The 22,113-nt window shown below is 43.5% G+C and overlaps 1 protein-coding gene and 1 non-coding gene across 2 annotated transcripts in view; both read left to right on the forward strand.

The window, feature by feature from the left end:
* Positions 1 to 2,913: 2,913 nt before the first annotated feature.
* LOC119375438 (uncharacterized) overlaps positions 2,914 to 22,113 on the forward strand; it is a 114,984-nt gene continuing 95,784 nt past the window's right edge. The window contains exons 1-3 of the mRNA XM_049412612.1: positions 2,914 to 3,134; positions 3,372 to 3,433; positions 7,035 to 7,499. Coding sequence (XP_049268569.1) covers positions 3,008 to 3,134; positions 3,372 to 3,433; positions 7,035 to 7,499 — 654 coding nt within the window. The 5' untranslated portion in view covers positions 2,914 to 3,007. The remainder of the gene's footprint in view (positions 3,135 to 3,371; positions 3,434 to 7,034; positions 7,500 to 22,113) is intronic.
* Positions 18,683 to 18,755, forward strand: Trnas-gcu (transfer RNA serine (anticodon GCU)). The gene has a single exon. It is a non-coding gene; the product is annotated as a tRNA-Ser (tRNA).

Raw genomic sequence — 22,113 nt, forward strand, 5'->3', positions numbered from 1 at the left:
ACAGTAAACCTTCAAATGTAACTTTTATGACAAATACAGCAGACCACTGCGTGGAATTAACCTTATACGACCTCTGCATGCCTCGTGCAAAACTCTTCCATTATGTATTAAATTTACCATGCACCATTCTACCAGTGAAATTAACTTGCTCTAAACAAGGTCTACAACGAAGCATGTCAACTAGATAGGAAATCAAAACTAGCTAGAAGAGCCCCCGTATAGCACAGCCCAACCAGCCGCCAGCATTTATAACCAAATACTCAAATGCGCTCCCAAACATAAATAATATCCTCCGTAAGTATTATCCAATACTGACAAGCAACGAGCGCCTTAGAAAAGCGTTTCCCGAAGTACCAAAGGTCGCGTATCGCCGCAATAGGAATTTTAAGCATGCAAAAGTAAACCCTCATTCTACTGCCCACATAACACCTTGTTCTCGTCCAAGATGTACAACATGTAAACACCTTCAAGATGACTTTATAGTTAATAGCACCGGAAGTGATTACGCCCATCATATAAAATCTAGTTTTACCTGCACTAGTTCAAACGATATCTACATGATCGAATGTTAATATTGTCACAAACGGTACATTGGCGACGGGACAACCTGTTAATGTTAGATTAAACTGGCATCGCGCGGACACGGCGAAGAAATTACCGAAAGCAGTGGCACAGCATTTTGATGTAGCAGATCACAACCTTCGACGATCTAAAACTTTACACACTTCAGTCAAACTTCCGTCCCCAAGAGACAGAAAATATAGAGAGTCATACCTTATTCACAAGTTCAATACACTCCAGCCAGCAAGTAATAACGTTTCCAGGGGGGCTCTTGAATCCAACCGATATGCTACATACACAACGAAAACCAATGAGAGTCAACTCCTTCTAGTTAACCCTTTCTAACATACCATTGTTCACACACACACACACACACACGCACACACACACACACACACACACACACACACACACACACACACACACACACACACACACACACACACACACACACACACACACACACACACACACACACACACGCGCGCGCGCGCGCGTGCGCGCACGCACACCCGCAGGGATGTTCTTATGGTTATGGCGCTCCGACTGCTGACCAGAAGGTCGCGGGATCGAATACCGGCTGCGGCGGCCGCATGGCCGCATTTCCATGGAGGCGAAATGCTGGAGGCCCGTGTACTTCGATTTAAGTGCACGTTAAAGGACCCCAGGTGGTCGAAATTTCCAGAGCCCTGCACTACGGCATGCCTCATAATCATGTCGTGGCATTGGGACGCAAGATCCGAACAATTATTATCATTATTATTACACACAAACAAACGCGCGCGCATGCACACACATGTACGCTCGTTTTCTTGATGCGTCGCTTAAGTAATCAATTTCCTTCTAATTTCCTGCTATATAAAAAGTTCGAATATAGTAACTCTCGAAAGCACATTTTCATCACCTCCTTAAATGAATAAAACACGGTAGCAATTGCAAAAAAAAAACAAAAACAAAAAAAACCACAACAAACACTATCAAGTTTCCACCTCTGTAAGTCATCGCGGATAAACGATATCATTGTGTGAACTATGACTAAGAGTACATCTAAATCGGACAAAATGGATGTATTACACACTGGTGGATGAGGGGGGGGGGATAGGCTGCCTGCCCCCTTAATTTGGGATATATAAGCTGAGTATGGGTGTTGATGACCCATACTCAAATTTAGATATCAGACTTCCCATAAACCCTGCATCCGCCCCTGGCATTACACACCAATTTTAATGTTGGCACTAATATGCGTGTGCGACTTTTGCAAAGCATTGTAGCATATGCACACGAGTAGTAAATTCATATTTCAAAATTTTCTACTTTAGATGTTCTAACCGATGCATTTTACACTGTAAGCTCCCATTTCTTTAGTTTGCTGATATTTGGCTTTTTTTAATTACAGATCTTAAATTAATATTCTGCTTGCTACAGTCACTAGAATTTATCTATTCTTTTCAAATGAAAAAGTTTCATTCAAGTCGGCCCAGAACAGCATTTCTATGTTTGGTGTACAAGAATGGGCACGCTACACGAGATGTGCAGCATGTTTTCGTTTTAGGTCCCAATCATATTAAAAAATTTTTATTTTTGTGGACGATTGCTGACATGAGTGACATACATTGCAAAAATACTTGTAGAACTACAAGTAGTTTGTAACTTTATAATAAAGTTCTAACTGCTGGTTTTACTAAATGAATTACCTCAGAGAAGTGCTAAGCTCTTATTGACTGAATTACTTGAATCACTTCAACTTACATCAGTCAGATAAAGATCGGTCGGAGGAAATAATTACACAGCTCGAATGTGTAAGTAGGTTACCGTTTCATTAATGGGAATTCGTGACTTCGGTATTAGAAAAGTTTGGAAATATTTTGCCTGCCCATGCCTTCAGTTTGTCTTCCTGAATAACTTGGTGCTTTTGAAAACTAGAAAAAGAAATCTAGGCAATCTACTTTACGTTTCTCTGTCTCTCTCTCTCTCTCTGTTTTTCTTTTTTTTCCCCCGAATTGGTAAGGCAGGGAACAATCTGTGTGTGCAGTGTTCGGGATCGATCTAGTCCGACAATACAGCGGAGTTTCTTAATGTAGGCAAAAAGAGAATATTCTATTGTCAGCAAAAGAGATACTGACAGAAATACAGTGCTTAGTCCAGACCACGGTGCAAGAATACTTGATTTCGTTTTGCTTACGCCGTGGTCCTGATTGAAACTTCCTTTGGCGGGCGCACTAGCTTGTGCAGTTGGGGGTCGGATACCGAAACCGTAACTCTCTTTTCTGCGCTCGTCGGCTAGATTTGGCCATGGAGAACCTGTTTCTCACGGTCGCGACCAAACTTTCTTGCCCACGTCTGGCAACACGTGAGCAACGGTAAACGCGGTCGGTCGCCTCCCAAGGCAGAGAGGGCTGGAGAGGGCTTTAAACAGGTGTCTTAAGAGGCACCACTTCAATTGACAATGACAAGTATAGAGGAATTTAACTTTGAACTCGTAAAGCAGTACTTAATAGATAAAGGAGGCAAAGTTACAAACCCGGAACTCGTGAAACACTTCAGACATTACTTGAACGATCCTGTTCACAAAGGTAAGCAAACTTCGGCTGCTGCCATTGTCGGACGTGTCTATCTGCCTTATTTCCGTGTTGCCATCGCATGTGCATGTAGTATTGATAGGGCACTGCATCTTCTGACGGTGTTTAAATGTAGTCCCTAATATATGACGCTAAAGGCAGGGAAACAATCGGGATGTGCCAGATATCGTCGTGTTGTCATTGCCGGCGATCTGTGCAACCCGTAATACGAACTTGTTTGTTCTCTTGCAGATAGCATCCGACAAAAGTTTAAGGACTTCGTCAACAGGCTAGCGTGTGTGAAAGAAGAAAACGTGAGTACATTAAATGCATTTCGCTTCAAGTTGTCGGGAGAAAACGATGGGCAGTCTATTTTGGTCCTTGACCCCCTAACCGTAATTACCGTCTTAAAGGAAACTCCGCGTGCGGGACATTTTAAATACAAGTCTGTTTTGAGGTGAGCTCCTCGATTTTCGTTGGATCTGTTCCGTGACCGAGCTACCACGATTTAGAGCAAATGCGGTGCACTGTCGTGCTATCAAACGTTTACGAGCAGTTCTCCTAGTGCCAACGATAACGTGGGAAATGCGGTTGACACAATCGTTTTGAATTCCTGCTTGTGGTGCGCGTCATTTATCTTATCACTTTGTTTGCCGTATAGCATCCTATTAAAACAACTCTTATTTGTTGAACGTAAACGCTGTACTTTTCTTCCTGCGCCCCCTGCCCCAATTCGTTTATGTTCTTGAATGAGCCAACGCCTATAGGAGGCGTTGAATGAGTGTATGTACTTAGTTCCGGATAGCTGCTAGGAATCATTCGTGAGCCACTCAGGTTAGTCTGGTAGCTATTTGAAGAAGTGTGACTTAGGGAAAAAGTGCCTCTTTCTGGTGTGGAACTAGTGCCACCATGATAAATGATATGGCACTGACTCAAACGGTATTGCGCCTGTTTAAGGATGTCTTTGCTCAAAGAAAACATTAGATTCGACATTTAACATTTGGATGGTTGTGCATAATGATATATGCTTACCTTGGTGAACATTTGTCATCGTGCCTTTCAGTGGAAACCTGTGAGCCAGTACTTCTGACATAAAGGCTGGAAGCATCTTTTATGACTATCTATTTTAAATTCACTGTCCGCAAAAAAATACCTCAACAACATTGTTGAGGTTTTGTCGAAGCACCCCATGTGGGCATCTTTTGATAGCTTATTTTGATGTTTCAGTTAGAGAACACAATACTTACCTTACGCAATACACACAACTGACCAAAGGCAAATGAGTACACTGTAGTGGTGTGCACAGCTCAGAACTGACTTGGGGAGGGGGGAAGAAGACGGAAGAGAGTGAACAGAGTGCCAAACTCCATGCTTCCATGTGTGATGTCGGCACTCTTTTTTGTCTTCCCAGGTTGATTTTGCGCTGTGAACATCACCATGATGTACCATAACCAACTTGCCCAGACTTCTATGCTTCTAAATAAACACATTGAAGTTTGCTTGCCCTGTTAATTGCTCATGAATGGTTATACATGATTCAGGCCTTTTCACTGCTTGTTGCTATTAATACTGCTGTCAGGAATGTCGTTGGTCTTGTATCAATCATAATAATTTCTAATAACACATAAGCATGCACTTCACAGTGCGACGGTGTCTGGGCTTTTAAGTATCTGTTGCTGGCTTCAGAATACTTTTGTAGATTTTGAGTGTACGTTTGACAGGGACACTCAGAATCTTTTTAGCAAAAAGACTCCCCCTAAAAGATTAACCCGCTGACACATGATTGATGCTCGGTCGACACACATTAGACACATGGTAGACACACAGTTCCAGAAGCAGTCGCTTCTGCAAACCTAGTTCATTGATCTCTGTTACAGCCAGAAAGGTGTAGCCTCAAAAGCAGTGGGTGCCGGTAGTTATCATCTATTAAAAGAAAAATTAAGCAAATGTGTGTTTTTCCGCTGCCTTTACTCATCGTGAAAAAGAATTTTGTGTATTGCAGGAGGTTTAGTAAACACAGTAATGTGCTTTTTTTTTTCTGTACTCCCGTAAGCAGTTTGAGCGGGTTGGAGGTTTGACGTGATGGTGCTTACCGACAGGTGCAGAACAAAGGAAACTGCGGCCGCGGTATTGTGAACATTTCTGAATCTGGCGTTCTTAAAGGGGCCCTGCAACACTTTTCCAAGTAATCGTCTAATGGCTTCATTAAAAGAGCTTATTGCCTCACGAATCGACAGCCGCAAAAATTTTTAGATTCCGTAAAGTAAGAGTGGAGTTACAGGGATTTGCCGCATGCTTTAAGCGCCTTCTCTTTCCTTTCGTACCAGCGAGCGCACTGAAAATTACGCAGGAAGAAGGATGTCAACGGAGCAAGAAGATGCGTCCCTTCGTCAGCACGCATCGTGACGTTGGGCACTTTCTTTTCATGTTTTCTTTGAATGCACAGCTTACGCACGCCACGTGCCTGTGCGTGATTGCGAGCACAGGCACGTGGCGGCATTTCGCGGTGGCCACGGTAACTATGTAGCTCACGATGCTCAAATCGGCCAACGGCCGTGAATTTTTGGTATATGGCGCAATAATTTGGGTATATGGTATTATTTGTAGAGAGCAGATGAAGTGATTTCTAGCTGGCTTTGAGAATTAATTGTAAATTCCAGGCTGCGTGCTGCGCTATAATGCCTGGCTCGCGTGTTCTCAGGAGCCTCGACTACCAATTGGCAGTGTTTTCTGACCATGCTGAAAAAGTGTTGCAGGGCCCCTTTAAGTTTATTTGATGAACGTGTAATACAATAACCTTTTACTTCAAGGTACATAACTTTATTTTCACTGGTTCTGTTCTAAAAGCTAGCACCATGCTTTGCATAGCAGGTTCGGGAGGAAACTAAAAACAGATCATCACTGCCGTGTGTCTGTTGCGCAATAACTCTTCATTAAAAAATAGTTCAACTTGGTAAAAAACTGCTTACGTTAAAGCGCTTTTGCTTGTTCGTGTGACAGAGGCATTAATGTCCTTTTGTGTGAGAGCCACTTGGCATTACAAAGAAGACAGAAGTTCAGGGGAAGATGGATGCTTGAAGTGATAATCATTTAACAAGGAATGTTGTGCAGTCAACCTTTTGACAAGAGGGCTTGACTTCTTGACAAAGACAAGTGCTCATGTCGAAAACGTTGGCTTAGACATTTTCTGTTCAACAGTATGACGCAACTTCAAAGCGCTAAAAAAGAGGGACAGATAAAAAAGAGTGGACACTTGGGCTTTTGTGAGCAGTCTGCGCAAGTGTGCACGCATGTGCGCCATCTAATAGGGTTTACCTTTTTCCAATCTTCTTGTAATAAATTTCAGTTTCAAGTTAGCGCTCGTCGTGTCCACTCTTTTTCGTCTGTCCCTGTTTTTTAGCGCTTTGAAGTTATGTCATGATGTCTTACAAACTCGCCCAAGCTTCCGTGCTTCTGTTCAACAGTTTTTCATCACTTGACGTTAAAGCCTTTTATGTACAATCGTTAACGTGTGTCAATAGTCGCTTGTCATTGCCATGTGTCAACTAAAGTTATTCATTATTTCATTGCTTGCTCTCATCTTTGTAATATTGAATATTCAAATTTAGGGGAAGCAATTAAAGCACAGCATTCATTTGCATTTTGCAGCGTACTAAAGGAATTTTTCAGGACTTTGGGCACTTACTAAATGCCTTGTATGCCTTTGAAGCTACATTCTGCATTTTTGGTGTAGCCAGTCGCATTGAACATGATGCAACATTATTATGCAGACTATAGGGACAGTTTCATGTCTTCAGAAACAATGCATATAAAACAACAAGAACCATTGCATAATTCGTGGAAATTTTGAAAGAGCGAATGTTATAATATGTTCCGTCCTGGTATTTGAACGAGTTTTTTGCTGTGTTTTTACAGGGCACAAAGTTTCTCATACTGCGCAATGAGTACTTCGAAGAGCTCCACAGCAGCAGGCGGGATCTCTCACTTCCGTCGTACCCATGCATGGAAGAACCCGACAACTGCGGTGGATTCATGTCCCAGGACCAACCTATGGAGTATTCGTCACCTCCGCCCGGCCGCACTGCGCAGACACCACAGTGGAGGCATTACTCCCCAGACTGTCCGAGAGCTGCAAGCGAATGCCCGCCTCTTTCTCCGATTGGCGTCAGCCGGATCCACTCAAGCCCATGCCTACTAGTGGACGATAACTGTTACGAAGATGTCCCACCTCCTCTACCTCAAAAGAAACATTCGATTGGTGGAAGCCCGAAAAGGCCTGACATGCCCCTACCACCTCCAAGGGGACGGAAGAACCATGGTCGTCGAGGTTCTCAAGTGGAGGAAAGGGTACGGCAATTCAGCGTTGAGAAGGAGCTTGAGGTGAGTGCACCTTTCATGTTGGGGCTGCTAAAAAAAAAGCGCAGTTCTGTCTTGCACTTGCACATTCCTTGATGCCTCTGTGAAAGTGTTAAATTCTTATAGGAATCTTGCTGTACACTTATGTTCGAGTTGAATTTTGTGAACTTTGTTGCCAGCATGGTAGCAAAGTGCTTGTCGTGCTCGGCTGCTGATCCGAAAGACACCGCTTCGATCCCGGCCGCGGCGGTTGCATTCCGATGTAGGTAAAATGCTAAAGGTCCGTGTACTGCGCGATATCTGTGTACGTTTAAAGAACCCCAGGTGGTCGAAATTTGTGGAGCCCTCCACTACAGCGTACCTCGTAATCACATTGGGGTTTTGTCACGTAAAACTCCAGATATTATTATTATTATTATTATTATTATTATTATTATTATTATTATTATTATTATTATTATTATTATATTAGTACTTCTTTTTTGGCAAGTTGCTCATTGCAATCCACTGCAATGAGTGCAAGCAAATGGGATGAGGACAGAGAGGTAGTAATTCTACTAGTCCTCCCTTATTTATCATGGTGAACTGTGGCTACAGCCGGTTTCACATGCAAGGGACTGCGCAGTGGCAGCCACGGCGATCTAACGACACTGCAGCATGCGGACACAGCTTTGTTTCACATACACCGCTCTCGCAAGACGGCCACCGCTGCGATGCGCAGTTTTGCTCGGACAGCACCTATTATCTGCTTCTCCAGATCCACGACTTGAACCTGCCCCTGTGTTGTGCTCCTTGCCTCACTGCTCACGGAGGCTCCACCATTGATCAGATGCTCTGCCACTTGTGACTTTTCCAACTTTTGCGATGCCGATTGCAGCGGCACGCTCCGCTCAGAAAACAGGTTCTGGAGTTCGTGTGGCGGCTGCCATGCCGCTCTTGGAGCAAGGTCACTGTCATGTGAAACTGGCATAAGGCATTCATTGGCTGAGCATGGCTTCACAAGTTTCAATTCAGTGATTTGCTGAAGTTTTGATTCACGGTACCGTATTTTGGTAAATATTAATACTTCACAAATTTGTCCATTGTATTCCACAGTGCACTGTTGAGTGGCAACTGTGTTGGTAACTGATCAGTCAGTTGTTCATGACTGTCGTCAGCAATGAAACTATAGATGGCTTTGTCGCGTATCTCAGGTGCGATTGCAGTGTGGGATGGAGTTGGGAGAGAGAGGTGAGAGACGGCTGTGGCATGGCAAACAAACTTTATCTCACACAACATGGCAAAAAATTAACAGAATCCCAATTCACGACAAAAAGTAACGCCTGCAAGAAAGCTAGGCTAGTGCGCAATTTCTAATTAAAATCACAAAACGTTCACGCTATGTTCAGCTCTCCTAGCTTGAAAGTCTGGCCACTATGGCTTCTCAGTCTGTTGCTACCCCAATCGAATGTTCTTACTGTTCGTAATGTCCGCTGACTCGGTTCGGTGCCAAAGACCAAAGTTAACTCCCTGTCCCGTCGTCGAAGCTCCTGTAGACGTGTACAGTCGTCGTCGATAAGCCACCTTGCTAGTTGTCTTCATCGCCGATACTTCGGTCTTCATCGAGAACGTCGGTCTTGTCTGGTTAGGCCTAATGATATCGGCCTCTACTCAGTGCCACTGGACCAAACTGCCGACGTTGTTCTCCGAGGATTGAACAGTGGGTTGCAGTCGTCTTGTCAAGATGGTGAAGAGCTGCAGATGCCCTGAGAACTGCTGTCATGAGGCTGCCTGCAAGCCCAGGAAGCCTCTCTCGGTTGACCCGAAGGTCGACGGCCACCCTCTCGTGCCGCTGCCTCCAGAACTGAGCCCCTGCTGGTCTTGTCGTGGGTGCGACACTGGCTTTCACCACCTTGCTCGTCTCGAACTCCACCGATCAATGCCAGTCTCTTCTCCTGGGGTCTCTCACCTTGGCTCGGGTCGCGTGCCACGTGCCCCTCCCTGGCCAATGGCATGCGCGGATATGGCAGGAGTGCACACCGGGGAATTTTCCATTCCCCACGCACCATCGCCACATTCCGACGTTCCGCACGTGCTTCATGCCCCTTTACTCATGACAGGCTTGCACTAATGTAACTGAAGCCGCGTGTTCATGGTGGGAAGCTGTGTGCGGGACCTCATGTGAATATTTGCATGCAGGTTCTGTCGATACTCTGGTGCAGAGGACAAAAACATTCCAGCTGCGTCTTTATCACATTGAAAGAGGTCAACCGCAGCAGTAAATATGCTGTGCTGGTGTGTTATTGTTGCCACAATGATGTAGTATGAGTATACTAGGAAGATGCATCCGTGATTCTACGTGCAGGCTATCTCAGTCTGAAATGATCCACAAGGGTCCACAGGAGACAAGCACTCCTGCCAGAAGTCTATACCTAAGTATAAGGGGCATGTCTAAGGGGCATGTCTAAGGGGCATGTCTTTTGATTTCTCATAGCAGCACTAAATGAGGGCAACCCTGAAAATAATGGGGAGGCAACAATAGTAAAATGGTAGCAGTAAGAAGTGATTTTTAAAGTCTCAGTGTAAGCAATAAAAGAAGTAAGGCTGTGCCTTACGGGGATGTTTAAATAGCAAAATTTTTAGTTTTTAAGTGCTAGCATTAATTTTCTCAGAATTGGAGCTTCATTAACCATGCTGCGGGATCATTAAGTTTTTTTCAGGCTGGTATAAAATACAAGACAAGGCAAATACATCATAACTGTATTGAAAGAAATGCTAGACTAAGCATAGTTTTTTAACTGACATAAAATTATTATGACTTAAAAAACTGGAGTACTACATGACACAGTTCCCTACAAAGAGGATACACTCAAACCATCTGCAGACAGGGTTCTGGGGTTATGGCATTCTGCTGTTGAGTCATCTTCTTACTTGCTTGCTTGCTTCTTTATTGCTATTGCCTCATTCTGATGGGGGTGGTTGACAAACTCTTTCACGTGCATATTGAAAATTTTGAAGTTCTTATAATAATATTGTCCTCAACTACTGCATCTCTTGGAAGCCACTTCGATGCTTTGCTATACACATTATGCCCTATCAATTGTTAAACAATACGAATTTAATTAATGCTGACCCAACTGATGATTGTTGGCATGTATAATTGCATCATTAATGTATTATAATACCTTTCACAGTAAGCGTGGTGCTCCATCTGTGTCCTCTTCCTCTTGATGTTTTTCTGCTATTATCTTTTTACGGAGGGCTATAATAATAAAATTTGCTAGGATTGTATTTTATATCTTTATATACCCCACCTATTCATTATGAGGAACGCAATGTCATAAAAGTGGGACGAGGGTGGTGGTAAGCTGTTATTAATGGGCCCGTTTGGAGCTTGGTTGAGCAGAGGCGAGAAATATGCATCTTGACAGCTTGAAGGCAAAGAGTTTAGACTGGTGTTAACAGGCCTGCCAGTCCGAGGAATAAACACACTTGAGCACTGAAAGAGCGAGAGAGAGGAAAGGCTGAAGTGCAACGACCCTGAAAGTGAAGGGAAATGTATAGTTGACGAAAAGTGGGGAAGTGCCTAAGCATGTCGGATTGCTGCCGTTGAGCTGGATCCAGTGGCAGGCATTCAGACGGATGGCTGCAACAGGCCTCGCACCAGGTGCAGGCGTTGCAAGCGGACAAGCTTGGTACAGACGGGTACACTGTTAAAGGGAACACTCGCGTGCAGGGCATGTCCGAATTTCGCTCTCTCGCAAAAGCATAGTCGCTTAGATTTGCACAACAGAACTGATGCTTGACAGTTCTGACTCCCTTTGACAGACTAGTGCCGTGCACAAAAAATCATTCCACATCCACTTGCCGTTAGGGGGCCAATAACATGAAAAGCGCTAATCTGAGTGTTCCCTTTAACAGTGGACCGGACTGTACATAGATCACACACTGACCATTGTCTGCTAGGTATTGCACCTATGTGAGCCAGAGAAGCAGCACTAAACTGAAGTGGCAGCCCACAAGTGCTTACATTTAACAGAGTGCCACATTCCGGCAAACTGATGTCACACCAAATGCCTGCAGCGCCATTGATGATGACACACAACTTCAGGGAATCATTGAATACTGCAGTAATTATTAGATAGTTTGATAATTGAAGTCTTCAAGAACTAGTAAAATTTCAGACTGAATGTCGATGAATCTTCTTTGATATGAGTGGCAAGTTGGGTTGCTTGGTAAAGTTGCGTGTTGATGGATAATGAGTGAAAAGGAGGACATGGGCATAAAAATAAAAAAAAACGAAAGGACATAAGCTTTGTCTTCTTCCCTTGATGTCAAAGCAAGACTACATTTACTGTCATGTGCCTGTCGTCCCCACACTTTTTCAAACGGTGTTTCAGTCATGTTGCATACATAATCTACGTTCCCTTTTTTTGTTCATTCATAGCAAAGGTCTTGTTCTGGCAGACTTGATGCCTTCAGGTAGTATGCGAGGGAATATTGGTCAGCTGCCAACTCGTAAAAATATTACATGCTGTGTGATGCCTGCAGGCAAGAAAAAATGTGTTCCACACTTTCCATTATGGCTACGAGCGGTGCTGACTAACACTCCCAGGTTTAAATGCACAGATGTGCCCAATAAAGTGGACGGGAGGATGACTGTTGCCGTAGCTCAAAAGACCCTTTTCATATTTGTAAAGCTGGCTGTTCTGTGATGCAGTTTGCTTGTTCCATGACACGGAAAATGTAGACTCTGCTCTCTTGATGTAGACACGCATAATATACAAGCTCCAGCACGTGCAACTAGGACCTTCTCTCCACTCGAAGCACAACAGGTGCTGCCATTAGTTGGGTGAATGTGCAGCGCAGGGAAGCGCACTTGCAGATTATGAAAAGGGTCTATTGGTAGAGCATCAGACGCATTATTCAAAGGTTGCAGGTTCGGTCCCTGCTAGCGGCAAGTTGTCTTTTCATCCACCTTAATTTCTTCAAGTTTGTATCATAATTACTACAAATAACAATCCCCGTACTTTCCTTGGCTTGATTGTCTGTTACTTCTCATTAATGTTAGGTCTAAACAATAAAAACAATCCCTTAAAATTCCTCTTCTTTCGTTCATGCATAATTTACGTGCCACCTGGAAAACAGTTACCATTTCCACACATTTTTCTGTGGAAGTCCTTCCTTGCTAAATGTAACTTCCTGCGAAAGCCTAGAGGGTGCTAGACCAAAACATCTTTGACAACTGGAATAGTTCTATTTTAATCTAGGGCAATCCTTGTGTCATATCAGGAACATTGTGGTAGTTTATTGCTTTGTCTCATTTTGGGCTTCTTCAAAAAAAAAAAACATGGCTGATCCCTCTGTCATAGGAATCGGTAGAACACGAAATTGAAATGCATCTTCACAGAAGTAGTGCTTATTGTGTAGTGATATATGAGAGCTTGTACAACGTCTATTGTTGTTTGGCAGCTATAGTACCGTTTGACATGGATGTACCCACGTTGACGCCTAGTGGCACATCTCCATCACAACGACTAACGCCCGTGATCATGATTTAACCGTTGTGGTAGCTGAAATTTTTAACATATACGTGGACACAGCGTATCGTGAATCCCACACAAGGATAACATCAACAAGCACATAATAAACACTGGTACTCGATATGCACTTCAAAGCGTCGTCATTTAAGGTGAAACACGGCAAGGTGTACACTCCCGAGTAATAGGATAACCTCTGCCTGTGCTCATGCATACACTACCACACTGCGCTTCAGCAACACGGGAGGCAGAGGTTCGTAGCTTGAGCCGCGAACGCACGCAGGTGTTCTCCGTCTCGCTGGCCTCTGTCTCGCTCTCAAAGCACAACATTCGCCTGTCGACATCATTGCCTTGCTGCAGCGCTTACTGCAGCAGTTTTATTAGCCGGTGCTATCGCACTCGAAGCAGTCGGCGGTGAAACACCGTTGGTGCATGTGGAAGCTGCCCTACTCCAACAACGAGCCGTCGCAGGCTAACACGAAGCGAAAGACAAAGAACGTAACTGCGTCTAGGACGACTCCCCGATGCTAGCGCGGCCAGTGTTTTTCGCTGGTATCGAGACGAGATTGCGCCGATGCGCCATCTCGGAGTCCATACATTAACTGCGTTGTCACCGAATTGTCCTCTATCGGCGCCAGTAAGCGTCATGCCACATTACATCACTCCACCGCTCACGGATGGCGGCATCACCCCGCCCCACCTAGCCCCGCCCACAGAGACCACCGTGCGAGAGAGAATGTGTGAAAGATATAAGGTGCGTTTGTGGAGTGTGTGCATCTGCCTCAGTACCTTAGTGGGTAGAGCGCCGGGTGTTTACCGTCGCGGACTAAGAGGTCGTAGGTTCGATTCCTGGCGGGAACTCTTTCTTACAGTTTTTTCTTTCTGATCCATTGGCGGCCATTTTATTAACGTGATATCCGTGACGAAAATATGTCACTGAACTCTTGGTGGAACCCGGTATAAAACACTTTCATGTGAAAAGTTATGTGTGCGATGGAGGAGTTAACCAGGGTGCCTCAGCATAAGGTCCTCGTGCTTTACCCATTAATCCAGAAACACAGATACATCTTTCATGCCAAAGCGAATTAGTTTTTTAAAATGATGGGCGTGTGCGTCAAGCTACATAGCAGCAATTTATCTGCAAAAATGAGCACACACATGCATTCCACTGCATGGACTGTGTGATATATTGGGAAAGTTTCCACCATTCTTCATATCTGTTGACACCAAATTGCAAAAAGCTGCTTATGAAAGTGAGAGCATGTCAGTTTCATCCATTGCTCCTCGGCTTTGAGATACTGTTTGACACTGAATGGGGCACTATTGGGATCGGCCCACTTCCCGTAGTCCTATACTTGTGGCAGCTGGTACTCTGAAATTTGTGCAACATATTGCCAGCAGCCAGCATCATATCTGGAAATAACATAACATTTTTTTTTTGCTAGAGTATATACCAGTCCTCATACCGTGATTGTGTCTTTGCGGTGCCTGTCTTCACTCATGTTTCCCATATACAAACATGTTGGCTTATCTAATAACATTTTGTAAAACCAAGAAAGAAGCTGAATAGTGGCTACCTGCAAAGTGCTAATTTAGTCTGTTCCACATTCTCGAGGTCTAAAGTAATTGTTTTAGCATACAGGAAGCTTGTTCGTCTTCTGCAGGAAGTAAACCAGCTTGAGGTAATAATATAGACATTTCTTTAGTATATTTGCAATAAGTGAGGCAGTGAAAATTCAGTTTATGACAGAAATGTGTTACACAACCTGCTTATCAACTCATGGTTGAAAATTTACAACTTTTATTGCTAGCTAGCAATGGTGTGCAAAAAGTAGAATCTGTGCACATGCCTGGTGTACCCCCCTGGCCACTCCCTCGGGAACATTAAAATTGGTTCATTCTAAAAGACAGGGCATGCAAACATGGCCACAAGAAGGAAGTCAAGACACCACAAACGCCACAGCGTTTGTGGTGTCTTGACTTCCTTCTTGTGGCTGTGTTTGCATGCCTTGTCTTTCAGAATGAATACTCAGCAACTAGCTCAGCTCTCCGTCATTCTAAAATTGGTTGCCATCATTTGCTTTCATATGCAGTAGGAAATTTGAATGGTGGCTGATGAACGGTAGTGCTTTGTAGCTGGGCAATCGCTTCTACTAACGTTGATATTTAAATTCCAGTAAGTGCGAAATGAACCAATCTATGATTCATGCGGCAGAAAGGAAACTACGGACATTAAGTTTTTTTAGAAGTTCACTCAAGTATGTTTCACATTTATTTTGCTTGGCTAACATAAATGCTGAAAGTATTCAGAAGCAATGATGTGTGATAACCGGGGCGTACCATGCACGGAGAAACAGATAACTTGCGCTATTTTGCTGTATACACTATGATTACGTGTGCCTTGTGTGCATAAGTAGAATTCTTCTGGGTTTTATAACAAAGGTCTTGTAGCAAAGGAGCATGCATTATCTACCTACTTCTTTTCAATTCTACTTTGTTCTGGCAGACATATGGTGAAGCTACATGGCCGCAGCTTTCCACCTGTTGCCTTGTCATCTGAAAGTTGAGGTTCTCTCTTGCTGGCTTTCTCAAATTATAATGGTTCAATAATTCAGAAGGTTGTGGTAGCATCTGTGTATCAGAAGAGCTGCTATAGAAGTGGATGGAATACCTCTGTGTGAATTATGGCACTTCACACTTCCATTGTGACATTGGCAGTTAAAGGGGCCCTGCAACATCTTTCAAAGTAATCATCAAATGACCTCACTGTAGGAGTTTATTGCCTCACAAATATCTTGCTGCAAAAATTTTTTGAATCTGCCAAGTATAAACGGAGTTGGTCACAGGCTTTGAGTGTCTTCTCTGTTCTTTCACCCTGACGAGTTCGACGGAAGCTACAAAGGGAGGAATGACTAGGGAGCAGAAAGCTACGTGTCATGTCCTCGAGCATTTCAGATGATGAACACCCCACCAGCCCGTTGCGGCACCCCATGGTGGTCACAGTACCCAGAAAGCACGACTGTTGTTTTAAAGTCTGGCCAAGCTCTGTGAGAATATAGTGTGCACCGGCTTTGTCCTGCTTCAGCTTGACTAACAAATAGTAGTCAGATACAGGTAGCTCATTTTGAAGCAGTTTCAATTGACTGAGCACCAAGCAATGTCTGCAGAGGCATCTAACTCGGAGAGCAAGCATGCACTGGCAAAAGTACTGGTGGGTTTGGAAATGATGGTGCGCGTCAGTAAGTACTGTCGTAGCCAGCTCAGTATGACGAAAAAGAGTAACTTGGGCGCATACTGTTTTAAACAGTGCATTTATACTATGCTCAGTGCTGCCTTATACAAACGTGGGAAAACACAAAACATTAAACTGATGACCGTCGATAGAGACTAGAAGTGCTAAGACGAAATATTTCTTTGGTGTTTCTGAAGATGAGGCATACATCTTTTATTTATTGAACTCCAAGCAAACAATAGAAGTATTCTTATGTTTCAACGCAAGGAAGTACGAGGACGAAATGTTTTGTTTCCTTGCGCTGAAACATAAGATATGCAGTACCAATTAGCCCACCAGTCAGGTTTTATTGAATAGAAGTATTACTGAGGATGTTTTTGTAATCATGAAATTGGCTAATGGTTGTGTCTGTCCCCTTGATGACATAGTCGGTCCCGCCAGCTGCATAGTTTGCCGAGAGGAGAGCAGGCTATTTTCAGCTGTCTTTGAAATGAAACTGTCAATTCGCTGCTACGTGCAGCGCTATATTATTTGGCTCACATGTTCAGAGGCACCTTGAGTACTGATCAGCAGCATTTTCTGATTGCGTTCAAAATATGTTGCAGGGCCTCTCTAAGAGGAGTCTGCAGAGTTGCCAGATGTCGCCGAACTAAGACACGAATAATCATCTGAAAAGACTCCTCAAAAAGTGGTGCGACATTTCAAAGAAGCCCAAAAGAAGCGGAAGTTTAATAACTTTTGTCATTCTATAAAATATTTTTAATTATAATAAAAAAAGTAACTCAAATATGAAGGGAAGTTAAAATACAACTTTATTTTGTACAGCAAAAATATTTGCAACTATGAATGACAGCACATATTTACTTTTGAACATAGTCTCCAGGGTAGTCTTCACTCTGTTCATTGCACGTTTGCCAGTGTGTGTGTTGACTCCCATAATGCATGTTTGATTTCAGTGCTCAGCTATGCAAAGCAATAGACAAGCGCACTATTAGTGAACGTAATGAGCAGTAATATAACCAAATCTGTAGGAAAAATGTGAATAAGCTAAAAAATGCAACGAGTGACTGGAATCCTCTAGAAGCGACCCGGTAAAAAAAGAAGCCCAGAGTGGCCAGTTCTGCTTATTATAAGCACAGCTGGACACTCTGGTAGTCTGCCAATGACAGAATGATATGGCATAGAAATGGCAAGACTTGCTTGTGTTTCATTTTTTCATGTGAGAGCAGGCTGTACTGTTTTAGCATGGTGGAAACACTGTGTTGTACTGCTTGATGCTGGTCCTCTCACTGGAACGTTGGAGTAATGGAACAAAAGAGCAGCATTTCACTGAATGCACATAGTGTTGTGTACGGGATAAGTGAAATACTACAACCCTACACACTGTTTTAAAGGGACGCAAACATTGTGAAACTGGAAAATAATGATTTGTTTTGTATTGACGACCAAATTTCGTAGGGGGGCTAAATGTGAGAGATTACATAAGATAAGCAGACATTGCCTAGCTGTAATACTGTCCCACGTGCGTTTGGTGAAGAGCTTTTCTCTGTTACAGAAGGTTATGTATGAAGAAATGGATAGAAGCAAATGGAAGCAAACAATAAAACAACACATTTCTCTTGTGTCTGTGTCTGCGCACCTGACCTACCAACTAGCTAAGCATTCTGTTGTTCTCTGTTCTCTCTACTCACCCATGGCCCTCGTCCAGCTGAGTAATTCATAGTTCAGTTCCCAAGCGCGTCACTTCTGTTGCACAACTGATTTAGGCACTACTATTCTTTATTTAAGCAGACAAATATTCGGCAACTTCAAATAGTGATTTCTCAAATAAAATTTCAATACATAGATTATAATATTTCTATTTAAAATGTTGATTATTTGTGCCATTCCTATATTTATTATAGAAATATGTCATCTCAATTCTGGATGCCCTTAAGGGTATTGGAAGACACACCATCAAAACACTGAAGCAAACAAACCTTCTTGCTGTTATTTATTTCGTAATTTTATTCTTGTTCCAAGGCTACAATTTAGGCAAGGTGGTCAACATTACAGTGAATGGCTGCATTTCTTTAGGAGTACTTTTTTCTATCATTGCTTTTATCAGTGCTGACTGAACAGAGCGCCATTTTGCTGCAGTTCTACTTGGATGCGCACAGCTAGGTGCATGCAAGTACATATTTGGCCAACTCCGCCTGACCTTACTATCTTCACTTGCTTGCATGGCAGTGAAGAGTGTTTGTCTGATGTTTTTTATCTAGCAGCATAGCCCTAGATGCATCTGAATGCTGACGTTACAGCCAGCATTAGACACGAGGCTTGCGTACTGTGCTCATTATTGGCGTGCATCCACTATGCTGCCTCACACGATATAGGCGTTATACGGTTATTTGCACGCCAAATAATAGCAAATCGTTGTGGAACGTGATAATGCTTTAGCCATACTAAGTCGCCCCGCCACGGTGGTCTAGTGGTTATGGCGCTCGGCTGCTGACCGGAAGGTCGCGGGATCGAATCCCGGCTGCGGCGGCTGCATTTTCGATAGAGGCGAAAATGTTCGAGGCCCGTGTACTTAGATTTAGGTGCACGTTAAAGAACCCCAGGTGGTCGAAATTTCCGGAGCCCTCCACTACGGCGTCTCTCATAATCATATCGTGGTTTTGGGACGTTAAACCCCAGAAAAAAAAAAAAAGCCATACTAAGTCGAGCTAATGACAGGGCGTACTGATCTCTAGGCAATCACAAACCAAAGGTTCTCATCCTCAATTAAAACTGCTTTTTGGAAGGCAGCAGGTTTTCTGGCTTGGATTATGTTTTACCACCCATTGCTTGCAGAAACCAAACATGCCATATCTTCTCTTACCACTTAAATTATGCTTCACCATAATACATGTTTTGTGTACTGTGGTGAAGCTAACCACAAGGTAAATCTGCCGATAAGAACACAGAAGGGCTTGCTTTGCTGTCACTTTCTGTTTTATGCTTGACTATGCAACATTGTTGTGCAGTTGTAATTTTTGTCTCTATTATGCCTGGGTGTATAATTTTAATATTGATGCTTTTAAAAACATTATGCAGTTTCTTGCACACCTAAGTAAAAATTGGTTTCTTGCCTAACTAAATCAAAGTTGGCTTGCAATATATCATGGCTTTCTTCCATTTGAAAGACAAGCCTGATTGATGGCTGCTTTCTGTCTTACTGTTAGCCTTGTGTCTTTATTTACTGTAGAACAGCCTTCTTTTTAATGCAGTAATAAGGATCTGCAACAAGTAGTTAGTCATTTATGGTTGTACTGGTCAAAGTAATACAAAACACCATTTTTTCTGCTGCAATATTGCTCCAAAACAGCTTTTATACCTGCCGGAAAAATTATCCCAAATGCTGAACTGGCTGAAGCACCTCTGTTTTGTCTCATACTGTGGTGCTGAATTATATCTAATGTTAGTCTTCATTGCATGTTGCACCACATGCTTTGCTGCACAAAAACTGTACACATTGTGTGTTTTGAGAACTTATAAGCGTTTCCATTCATACTATTCATTTGGACACTGTATCTGCTGTAGATGGTAGGGGCTTTTTATGCATCTGACCTTTTTGGCTCCAGCGGGAAGTGGGGACTTCATCGACAGAAAGGGCGCATGTGCTTTCACTTTGAAATTTGAGCTGTTCTGCAGTTGAACTGATGCTCAGCATTGCAGATAGTGTAGTACTGTGGTGAGCGAAGGACGAAGCAGGTTCACCAAAGCAGAGGCATTGAGAAGTTTTTTTTAAATGCGGGTATTGCGCTCTTGAATTTGTAAGCTTCAATTCATTCATTAATTTGTTTTTGCGCTGAGAATATTTAGGTGTCGTTTTTCTTTTTACTGCATTATGCTGTAGCCAGGGTGTCGGAACGAAATGTTTTTCGTTTCGGTTTTAGTTTCGTTCCACCGCAAAAAGTTCCGTTCCGTTTCTGTTCCGGAACGAAAAAAAAAATGTTCCGTAACGGTTCGTAACGTTTTTTTATGGAAAAATTTGAAGCTAAAGTAATCATAAAAAAACATTTGATTTGTGATGTAGTTACTTGCCTTCCTCCTAAGAAAGCGGGACAAGGGTAAAACACGTTCTTCAGAGGAGCGGAAGTAACTGTACGACGAATTCCTACCAACTAGCACAAACCAGTATACCCTTCAAAGTCATAGTATTTAGTTTTTCCAAATTCAATCACGATTTTTAGTGGGCTCAGTGCTTTGTGTCAAGGGAGTGAGCACGATCTCAGAAGCAGCGCGTCACTGAATGCACTCTGTGATGTGCGAGACCGCTGTTTTGATAAAAAGATTGCCAGGCCTGCGCGGAATGCGCAGCACAGTCACAGCGAAAGTTGGAAGGGCGGACTTTGTAGAGTCCGTTGTAGAGTCTCTTGGGGCAGCTGATACAAATACACATGCAGGGTACCCACTACTCCATAAATCATCGTAATTTTTCTGAAGTACCGAAGTTCCCACTATGTCATTTTTCGTAATTCTTCGGAGAATCGTGGTAGCCGCTACACACCTGTAAGGAATTATGTGCGCTTTGTGCTTTCCTCTGCTCTTCCTCTCTCTCTTGTGCTGTGGCTGATGACGATGAATTATGGCTGAGCACTTTGCGGTTGGTGGGAAGCATTAAACCACACACTCTTTGCGGAATTAGCATTGTGTGATGACTGGTTGTCATTTTACTCTTCTGCCACGCTGCATTACATATGTTAACATGATTCCTTGCCCGACATGACGCCTGTATAGAGTATTTTTGCGAAGGAGTTATAAGCACAAGCGTGGCACTGTGGTGGAAGACTCGACTGCCACGCAGGGGGCGCGGGTTGAAATTTCATCCGATCCTATAAATTTGTTTCTCATTTTATTTTTTCTTACTTCACGCGATAGTGGTCGCGGACACGGGCGGCGGCGGACAACTATGGTGCCAAAATCAGCTGTTCTGATCTCATCAGAGCCTTCGCTGTAACAAACTTCAGCGCCGACAATACCCTCTCCACTTTGGCCTGCGTGACAGGCCCGCAAAAGTCCACTTGCGCTAATATCAACATCTCTGGTTGCCACTGTTTTCGTGTTTCGCACAATTTCAACATATCTTTGCTTTGGAATTGCTGCCTGAGGTACGCTCTAATACAGTACCCTGAGATATGCTCACATTGCATGAGCTCAGTTGTTCCGGATTGCGAAGTTTTCTTGTTAACCGAAAAACGATTGAAAAAATTTCGGTTTCACTCCGGAACGAAATAATAGATAAAGTTTCGGTTACGTTTTCGTTCCGGTCAAAAATATCGTTTTTTTCGTTTTTCGTTTTCGGTTTTCGTTCCGTTCCGACACCCTGGCTGTAGCTAACAGAGTTGGCAACCAGCACAACTGAGAGGTAGTAAATATGGGAGGACATATAAAGCCTTACGGAGAACCGACGCAGGCCATTGTTGGTAGATTTAGCCCAAGATATGCTCTCGCATAATACGCGCGCGCGCGCGCACGCACGCACGCACGCACGCACGCACGCACGCACGCACGCACGCACACACACACACACACGCACACACACACACACACGCACACACACACACACACACACACACACACACACTAAATAAAGCGTAATACATGATGCCTACAAGTAGTTAGGATATGTACTACATTAACAGCCAGGCGCGTGAGTGTTGGCGCTGGTTCACTAACTTGTGCAGGCTAGACTTCTTTTCTTTTTCGTCAGGGGAGGGACGGTTCCAAAACTCCCCCCTGGTCCCCCCCCCCCCGAATTTTTCAGTTTTTATATGTATATATACATGCACACACACACACACAAACACATGCAAGAACATACAGAAAGGTTGAACTCTCCATTCCCCCACCTCCCACCCGC

Source organism: Rhipicephalus sanguineus, chromosome 1 (assembly GCF_013339695.2).
Source record: "Rhipicephalus sanguineus isolate Rsan-2018 chromosome 1, BIME_Rsan_1.4, whole genome shotgun sequence".
Classification (NCBI taxonomy): Eukaryota; Metazoa; Arthropoda; class Arachnida; order Ixodida; family Ixodidae; genus Rhipicephalus; species Rhipicephalus sanguineus.